General features: G+C 31.2%; 1 protein-coding gene across 1 annotated transcript; it reads right to left on the bottom strand.

Annotated features, from left to right (window-relative positions):
* Window positions 1–445: 445 nt before the first annotated feature.
* Window positions 446–1,804, bottom strand: LOC132634348 (early nodulin-like protein 5). The gene is made up of 2 exons (XM_060350611.1): window positions 1,474–1,804; window positions 446–834 (listed from the first exon to the last, which is right to left on the bottom strand). The coding sequence occupies exons 1-2, from the start codon at window positions 1,652–1,654 to the stop codon at window positions 503–505; spliced, it is 513 nt and encodes a 170-aa protein (XP_060206594.1). The 5' UTR covers window positions 1,655–1,804; the 3' UTR covers window positions 446–502.
* Between the last annotated feature and the right edge of the window lie 8,150 nt (window positions 1,805–9,954).

Below are 9,954 nucleotides of genomic sequence, written 5' to 3'. Positions count from 1 at the left end.
TAAAGGACAAAAATTAAATACCAGCCCATTTGAAGGGTAAAAGTAAAGACCAATCCATTTGAAGGCCAAACCGTGCAATTAGTTGTTCATACGGTCCTCCAAAGTTAAATGGACGTTCAGCATATCACTTCGGCCGACTATTCAAAGAGCACAATAATTTTAACAAAATTTAACTAGTCATTAGCATCAGTAAATACATACTCTAATTTTAACTAACTTGAGATTGAGAAAATGTTCCCACAGTTGGATGTAACTATCACATAACACAACAGAAAGGCTAACGTTATGTAAAAAAATCCAATTCTTTTACTCGAGCAAAATAATTATTCCGGAAATCAAAGTAGCAATTTAGTTCCAAAAATTGATAATAATAAGTTCTAAAAACCTAGCTAATCTCCCCCAACCCCTTCCCCACCCCACCCCACCCACAATCACCACCTAGCATCACACTACGCAACCTAAATTCTAAAACTAATGTTTTTCCAGCATTTATTTTTATAAACTAAATAAAAATAGCTCCAAATAATGAAACCACAAACACCACAACACTTGGAGAAGCAACAACATTAGCCAACTGAGTTGCACCACTAGTAGTAGGCCCAGTAGTATGATTTGCAACTTGAGGTGGGCTTGCTGGTTCCAATACTTTGACAATCATTTTTTGGCCCCTGTCACAGTGGCCCGATACTCCACTAATGAAATAAAACAGGCCGGGTCGGTCCAATTTGTAGATGGATTTTCCATTGTTGGAGAAAAAAATGGGGTTCTCTGATTTGCACTTCTCGTACTCTGCCTGAGTCACTGCCAACACCGAGTCTTTTTTGTACTCAAAAACTACACAGAGACGCACAAAATTAATGAGGACATTAGAGTCTAGTAAACATGTTGACTTTCGAATCGATTTAACTTAAATATATTGACAGTATAAATATATTGAAAGCAAATACGTGAACGGTGAACCACTATGGTTATTTTATTTAAAAAATAATTATAATGACGGAACTGTTTAAAGAAAACGATATAGTGCGTACGGAGTAGAGTGCCATTTTACAACCAAATTGACCTTTGGACTAGGAGTCTATCCATGTCAAGTACAGCTAACTCTTACTTTTTGTTTTCACACACTAATATTTTCTGATCAAATGGTGTTATATAAAGTAACTTTTTACCGATACATGCCGTATAATTGTTATATGGTACAATAAATTTCTGACAAATAGTGTTGGTCACCCTTTGCTATGCTACTATTCAGGTGACACCACTTCACATGATAAGGTGCATCAAATCGCTAGTGATCGGTTAAATCTTGATTTTTGCACTGACAACTGATAGTCTCATTCAAATGAAGAAAGATATATAGGTACTAGTCTACTACAGTGCCATTGTATCACTGGTTAAAAGTCTTAGATATCTCTCTAAGCGTATTAGTTAAGTTTAATAGTGAAAATATTGATAAGGTAAAGATGTACTTACTTAAGGTGTCATTAACCTTGAACCTATTTTTTGAAGCCCACTCATTGTATAGTTGATCATCTTTCGCTTCAGGGATAACCCAACCTTTGTGACCACCAACAGTGAACTCAGTGGAAAAAACAGTGAACAAATGAAAAGAAAAGAAAAAGATCAAGTAGAGAAAAGCTTTGGAGTAAGTCATGAAGGAAGATTAAGTCTTTTTTTTCTTTTAACACTAGAAAAAAGTGAGTGTACTTGTATATGCTTTACTTGTGAATTGTGAAATGATGAGAAATCTGAGATGAGAATTGTGGCTCGTTTGCTTGTTTAAAAAGGAGAAGTTGTTTCGAAATTGGTTGTGTTTTTGAGTTTTTGGGGGAGAATTTTGGGGTGCATGCTTTACGGAATTAGTTGAGGGGAAGTTCTTCATTTGACTCGGTATTACTGGTTTTCAAACGTCAATTCAAGTAATTGGTGAAAATAAAATTTTCACGTGATCATTATCTAGCTAGCTAAGTTATTCATAAAATAGAGGTAGAAAGAAGACTTCTCGAACCCTAGTTTAATTAGCTGGTAAGAAAATAATTGTTTTATTTCTAATGAGAAGTGAAGTTTGTTTCCACTTAGAAAATCTTTTTTAACAACAATTGTTTTTATTTTTCTATAATACTATCTGTAATTTGTCTTATAAAACCAGTTCGTAATTTGGCTATCCCAACAGCGACAATAGCAAACACAAAATCAACTAAATATCTTTATTTTTCTAGTAGCATCTAATTATATGCCTTCTAAACGTATATTGGAATAGCCGGGAAAATATATTTGATGGACATATTCAATAGCTCAAACTGAAGGATTATTCATAAACACTGAAGTAGCGTATCGTCATGATTTCAGCACACCGAAATAATTGGAGGCAGTTTAAAATTGAAGGACTGCTAAGTTACCGTTTGGTTAGAGGATTAGAGAGTTATGTAAGCATAAGATTTGGAATTAAATTTGTTCAGTACTGTTTGATTTTGAATTTGTGGATATATTAACTAAAATCAGAAAAAAAAAGTTAATACTAAAATCATGAAATTATTCATCTCATATCGAACGTAAGCTTATCTATCGTGAATTCCTGATTATAATCCTGATTTTAAACCAAAAGACCCTTTAAAGTAATGCCAAATACATCCCAATGACAAAACTGAAAATTTATTCTTTCTGGTTCATGTTTTGTCTAGTTTCCAGTTAACAACTAACCAGGACAGTTCTAATTTCGAAAACAAATACTAATATGTATTTATTGGAAAAAACTTAGGCATACTTAGTGTTCACACCAAACCATGATTAAGTAAAAGAATCTATATATAATATAAAGCTAGGCAATAGAAAGATGATGTTGCGCCTCTCTTAGGCCACCATCAGTATTTATTTATTTTCTCATTTTTTTGAGCTTTTTCCACTTTCATTCTATTTATTATTTTATTTTATTTATTCAATATTCGCTGCACATAAAGTCCCTACTAAATGAATATTGAAGTTGTCGGTTATCTTTTCATAAGAATCAAGTAATTAACCTATTACTCCCTCCACGTTTGCCTAATTTATTACCATTACTATTCACATACTCCCAGTTATGGGAAGAACTTTGTAATTAAACATCTCTTCGGTTCTTTTTCTTCTTCGTTCAATTGTTTCTTGTATCTTTTTTTCTTCTTTGTTAAAATACAATGGTTCGAGATTGTTACAAAAATCATGAAGAAAAAAAGGCAGTGCTTCATAAAACGGGTCAATACTATTTGGTACGTGTGGTTCATTTTTTTCTTTTTTTAAATTTTCACTATTGTATTTATGCATGTGTTAATGTGCAAGGAAATGAATTTGCAACTTAATTTTAGTTCTTTTTCTTATTATTTTTTTTTTTAAACTTTGGACTTATGAGTGGTAAATTTTTATACTCGTGACATTACAATTATGTACCCTGATGAATATTGGATTCTTGCAATTATAAGCAGCAAAGAGAATTTAAGCATTACTTAGAATAGGTGTCAATAATATTCACAATGAGACAATTACAATGGCACGACCAGATGAATTTTGATTGGAACTCTGTATGCATCTATGCTCAAGTGACAAACAAATAAGAGACGTAAGAAGAAAATTATATTGTGTCAAGTAGTGTGTTTTGTATTCAAGGTAAAGTTTTCAAAAATTTCAATTAGGAAGATTCAGAAGATTGAGTTGCACTCTAAATTGTGTATCAAACAAAATTATGTTTTTTTTTTTTCAAATATGTGGATAAACCAAACAGAAGCAATAATTTGAGTGACAATTCCTTTTTATTTTCCCTTTCTCTTTATTTTTGTTGCTTTTCTAATGAAGCTTTTATTTTTATTATCATATTGGTGTTACTTTTTACACAACTATAATATAAAATTTTATTTTATTTATCGGAGAAAAAATATTTTAGAGCCGCGCGAAGTGCGGTTAAATTCACTAGTTCTATATTAAAAACATGACATGCATATATTGGTTTGGTGTAAACACCCGGTGTGAATGAGTTTTTACCTTATTTTAATCCTTAGCTATATGTAATCTTATTTAACCAAAAAAATGAAAAAGAGAGTTCTAATTTGAACAACTAGAGGCGACGCAAAAGGTCATGTGAGGCATACGATAAATGTGGTAATCTAAATGGAAATAATAGTACTCGGCAGGTCTTGTTAAATAAATAAAAAAATAAAAGGACTGAAGTGTAATTCAATAAAAGTGAGGGGTTTATTTCAATAGTCTTGTTTGGTTACTGAAACCAAGTCGGAAAGGTCTTCGTTTATGCTCAAAGTTTTAAAAGGTTTCCCTCTAAGAATGAATGCAACTGTTTGGTCTAATACGTTACGATCAGGCTCGTTAGGGTTTCCATTCTCACGCCATGGCCCAATCAATTGAAGAAATCATTAACAAACCAAAAATTTCTCGTACTAATTCGGTAGATCCAACATTGTGATTGCCTGATCGTATTCTCCATTCGATATTTTCCAACCTTACATCTCAAGACCTAGATCATGTCCGTCTTGTTTCCAAGAATTGTCATCGTAACACCCCATCATACTTCGTTTTCTACTTTGACCAATCCCTTTTCGTCCATAAATCGCGTAACAAGTTCATGGATTGGGTCCATTCTTCTCTTGAGATTTGTAAAAGTAAGTTGATCAATGCTGATAAAAGGATATTGCGCGTTGAATTTAATTATTCTGAGAATATCCATAAAATAATGAAATTGATGGATGAAAATAATTTCCACGAGGTGTATTTGAGATTTGGGAATTATTTGTGCCACTTGCCGTATATGTTTCAGTCAACATGCCTTACTCTTCTTCATCTAACTCATTGCACCCTTATTCATCAAGAAATTTTCCATAGTGAAGTAAATATTAATTCTTTGCAAGAGTTGAAATTGGATGGCGTTAAAATATTTGGAAAAGTTCTATCCAAGTTTATTAGTACGAGCCCTAATATTAGAGATTTGAGTTTGGTGAATTGCAAGTTCCTAACTTCTATAGTATTACCTAAATTAGATCGTTTGAAGAAGCTTTATGTGAAGTCAATGTGTTCTTATCTTGTTATTACCAACGTACAAGTTATTGCCCCGAGTTTACAAGTGTTCCATTTTGTTTATCGGAGTCAAAAGAAACGTGCTGTTAACATGGATATTCGTGTTTGTAGAATGTTGCGGGAATTTCACTTGGATTGTTTGAAGTTTCCTGTTGGCCTTGATCATGAAATTTGTTGTTTAGATTTTCCTCTTCTTGAAACTTTGTTAATGGGCCCTTGTGTGACATCGAACACTGTTAAAATTTCCAGTCCATTGCTCAGAACGTTGATCTTATTATTCACACGATTATCTGATTGTTCGAGAACTCGTGTAGTTTCGGCGCCCAATTTAACTACTTACAAATACGTAGGTACAACATATAAACCGTTTTTAGATCCAAGTGATGCACCAAATCTTTTAGAGACCAGGATTGGACTAGCATATAATGTGGAGAAGATCAATAGAGCTTGGTTCATCAAATTGAGAAGTCATCTTAAAGATTTTAGCAACAAGATGGTACTGACCTTGTGCATTCTTGATGAAGATCAGATACATGAACATCACTCTATAAGGAAACAGGTAAATTTTTTATGAACCTTTTTTGTCCTTTAATTATCGGTAAATTTTAATTTTGATCCTTGCGATATCTGATTTAGCACATCTAACCTCCAATGTTAAAATTTGTGCTTTTGATCCCTTTAATTTGCTTGTAAATATTTACAAATTTACCATATTTATTAGTCGTTCGACATTTTAATTACCCATGTTTTTGTTAAGCTTGTATTGTTAGTTGTTACCCCATATTTGACGGCAATGTAGTTAATTCTAAAAGTAGATCATACAACATACTTCTTACATAAAAGGATTAAAAACATGCATTTCGATCAATTAAAGGTTAAATGTGTTTCGTCAGATATCACAAGGACTAAAGTCATAATATACCTTAATTTAGGGACCAAAAAGGCTATTGTCCCTTCTCTTTATTTCTGTCACATATATACATATGTATTCCTACTAACGAGCCTTTTTTTAACTATGCATGAATGATGAAGACAAGTTTTTCTCCAGGCAAAGGTGGAAATTTATGGAGCAAATTAATTGGACGAGCTCCAACACATCCGCTACTTCATATCAAACACGTATTGCTAGATATGAACAAGCTCGAATCTTCACATGATTATATGATGAAGTATATAATTGATAGCTTATTTTGGATGTCTCATCCACACACATTAACTCTATCAATACCGTATAGATTTGTTGCACTGGCAAATGTAATGTTCTCAAGCATAGATATTTCTTGTTTTTCTATTTATGATTCTAAAATATTTACTCTTTAACTTTTTGCTAATCTTGTACAGGAAGTTCACGAAGAATTGAAAAGCAGGAAAGAAGGAAATTGTTGCTCTGATAATATGGACAAGTGTTGGAGCCATTTTCTAAAAGATTTCGGAGTTCATGAAACAATGACTAGTGAAAAGGACAAGCTGATGTTTGTTTTCAAATTTACTTGGCAATTTTGGTTAGTTAGGCCAAGTTCCTTTTCTTTTCATTACTGAAATTGTGTTTTCTTGTTTTATTTTGTTTTACTTATTTAATATGGGCATAGGGAAAGTAAAAGTAATAATAGGGAGATTATTTCTTCCTCTTTATTCATGAGTAATTAGGTGTTTTATTTCCAACTGAAGTCTTAGTTTACATATTAATATAAATATACTATGCAAGTTCTATGAGTTGTTTGATTATCACTAATTTTGTCCTCTTTTCTTCATATGGCTCTTAGTAAACTTTTACTTCAGCCCATTGGAAGAAAACAAAATGGGTCTTCCCTAACTTTTGAGCGAGCAATATGGGATTTTTATACTGGCACCACCAACAGGTTTGTTAGAAATCTTGCACAATTATTGATGGTAACATTTTTGTAATAGGGAAACTGTTTAAATTAGAAGTATGGTTGACTAGTGGCGGAGTCAGAAATTTTGGTAAGTTGGTTCAAATGTTGACGAGTATATAAATTTTTTCCGATGAATGAATGCAATGATTTTTTTTTAACATCATCACTGCACACCCGCCTAAAAATTTATGGTCCATTTGATTTTGCAAGTTATTCTTGATAAATTTCATTGCTAGAAAACTCTTACGGTGATTACAGTATCAAATGACAACAACAACAAATAATAACATACCCAGTGTACATAATCCCGCAAGTGGAGAACAACAAGGGGCATTCCGAGAATGTTACAAAGCGAGAGATAACGACTAATTAATTTTCTTTGAAAAGAAAGAAAGAAAGAAAACAAAGTTGGATAATTAAAATGTTCATAGAAGCAATTAAAAAAGAAAAGAGAACAAAATAAGTGGTAGCTAACTTGCTATTAGATCTCGTTGTCTTCTTTTTAACAATACGTCTTCTTCTTTTCTAGGAAATAGAAAGGAAAGAAGAAAGACAAAATGAGTTTCAACAAATGAGTCTAACGTAACTCTAAACTATTATATGAATAAACCAAATGCAAATCATAACTCAAATACAAATAAATTTAGTCGAAACATTTTAGAAAATAAGTGCAAATACAAATCAACCAAATAGCTTCAGACACTATTTGTATGTTTTCTTTTGAAGAAAGAAAGATGACCAGCATTTGACGCAAGCTTTAAACCCTGACTTTTAGGTAAAATTGAACATTCTTTACCTCTAAGCTATCTATCTCAATTATTTTAAGAGTGTTCAAAATTTAATGTATATCGTGTTCAAAATTTAATTTATATCCAGAGTGGCTCTGCATCGACTTCTCCATAGTGGAGTAACTTTTCTGTAAGCACGGACATGTCCAATATATAATACTCCTAGGGTCATTTGCACCATTACCCTTCAAAGGACCTGATCTTTAAATTTCCCCCCAAATTGTTGGTCTTTAATTTTTGTCCTTCGCTTAATACCTCGAGGTTATGGGTTCAAATCCGGCTCAGTTAAAAAAAATAAAAATTTGCAAGGCATAAGTTTGTAGCAAAATTAGGCCTATTCGGACAATATTTTAATTTTATTTAAGTTTTATAAATAAGTGGATTACAATTAATATACACATTTTATATTTTAAAAGAATATATACAGCTAATTGTAAAAATATTTTCATTTTACAAAGTAGTTATCGAACACGATTTTTTCCTTGAGAAAATTAATCCAAATATTTTACCAATAAAGCAAGCTTATTCTAATTCTTACAAGCTTGAACCAAAAATAATAATTACATACATCTATATAACTTTTCATGTGTTTCAATTATGTCCAAGCACTTCCATTCAGTAAAATGTTTAACTTCTGACTTTGAGCAATAGAAAAATATCAAAATAGTTCAAAAATTTGAATGATTATATTGTCTTATTCCTATAGCTTGAATTATTGCGCTAAATATTTCTTTTTAATTATTAAAACATCAATTTTTTTTAAATTTGAATAAGAATTTTGGAGTATCAAAAAATTGTGCCTAGGTAATGAATTTTATAATTAATATATGGGTTAAAGGGTTTTATGTCTAAAAACGAATTGGTTTACTTTATTGGAAATATGGACATAATTTGATGACCTTATTGTCAAAAAAATTTAAAAGTTACTTTAGTGAGACTTTCCTACAAGTTCAATGACCATTTGAGGAATTTACTTGACTTTTCACGTTCTTTAAGAATTAATAAATGAAGTACTCCCTCAGTCCCCTATTACTTGGCCACATTACTATACTTGACTTTTCACATTTTTTAAAAATTAATAAATGAAGTACTCCCTTCCTCTCATATTACTTGGCCACATTATTATACTTGACTTTTCACATTTTTTAAGAATTAATAAATGAAATACTCCATTCGTCCCACATTACTAAAAATATATGTCTATTTTTCCATTCGATATTTTTCTTATTATATATAAACATCCAAGGTAAACGAACACAACAACAATAAGTTGTACAAAAAGCAACTAAAATTGTATTCTAAGCAGGGACTAACATGTGTACATTTCAAAAGTTGAACATTAATTCTACCTCTTGTGTATTTACTTTTTAAGTCCCTACGGGTCCGCAGTGTCTTAATTGTACTTTCATTTCCTTCATTTGACATATACTCCCTCTGTCTCAATTTAAGTGTCTATGTTTGACTAGACACGGCGTTTAAAAAATAAAGATAGACTTTCAAATTTTGTGGTTCTAAATTAAAAATGTGTATAATTTAATAAAATATCATTTGAATCTTGTGATTATAAACTTGACATGTAGGATATTTGAATTATCAACTTACTAAATATAAAAAGAGGCAGACATAACCAAAATAAGACAAATTTTAACAACAACTGAGAAATTAAAGGAAAAAATAAGGGGAAAGGAAAAAAAATATAGTGACTCACTAAGGAGAATCGCATTATCGTTTGCAAAATATACAAACTGTAAAGACTAATTAAAGTGAGTAACCAAATAAACTTCATTTAACAAGTATTACTACTTGGTTTGCCACATGTACACGTGTATTTCACTTTTACTTCTACACTTCATTTCAATTTAAGTGTCTAAATTTGACTAGACAATAAAAATAGACTTTTGAATCTTGTGATTTTAAATTAAAAATGCGTATAATATAATAAAATATTCTTTGAATCTTGTGATTATAAACTTGACATTTAGGACATTTGAATTGTCAACTTACTAAATATAAAAAGAGACGGACATAACCAAAATATGATAAATTTTAACAACAATTGAGAAATTAAGGGGAACAATAAGAGGAAAATAAATAAAATATAGAGATTCACTAAGGAGTTTCATTTGTGGATTGCTTCTTCGCTTAATTGCCTTCTCCTCTTAATTTTTTTCATTGCTCCTGTTTTCTTTGATATTTAGTTTTCCATTTTGTTGCTTATTTTATTCTTCTTTGCAATTCTC

This window comes from Lycium barbarum, chromosome 3, assembly GCF_019175385.1.
Source record: "Lycium barbarum isolate Lr01 chromosome 3, ASM1917538v2, whole genome shotgun sequence".
NCBI lineage: Eukaryota > Viridiplantae > Streptophyta > Magnoliopsida > Solanales > Solanaceae > Lycium > Lycium barbarum.
This window is presented reverse-complemented; position numbering and strand designations above follow the sequence as displayed.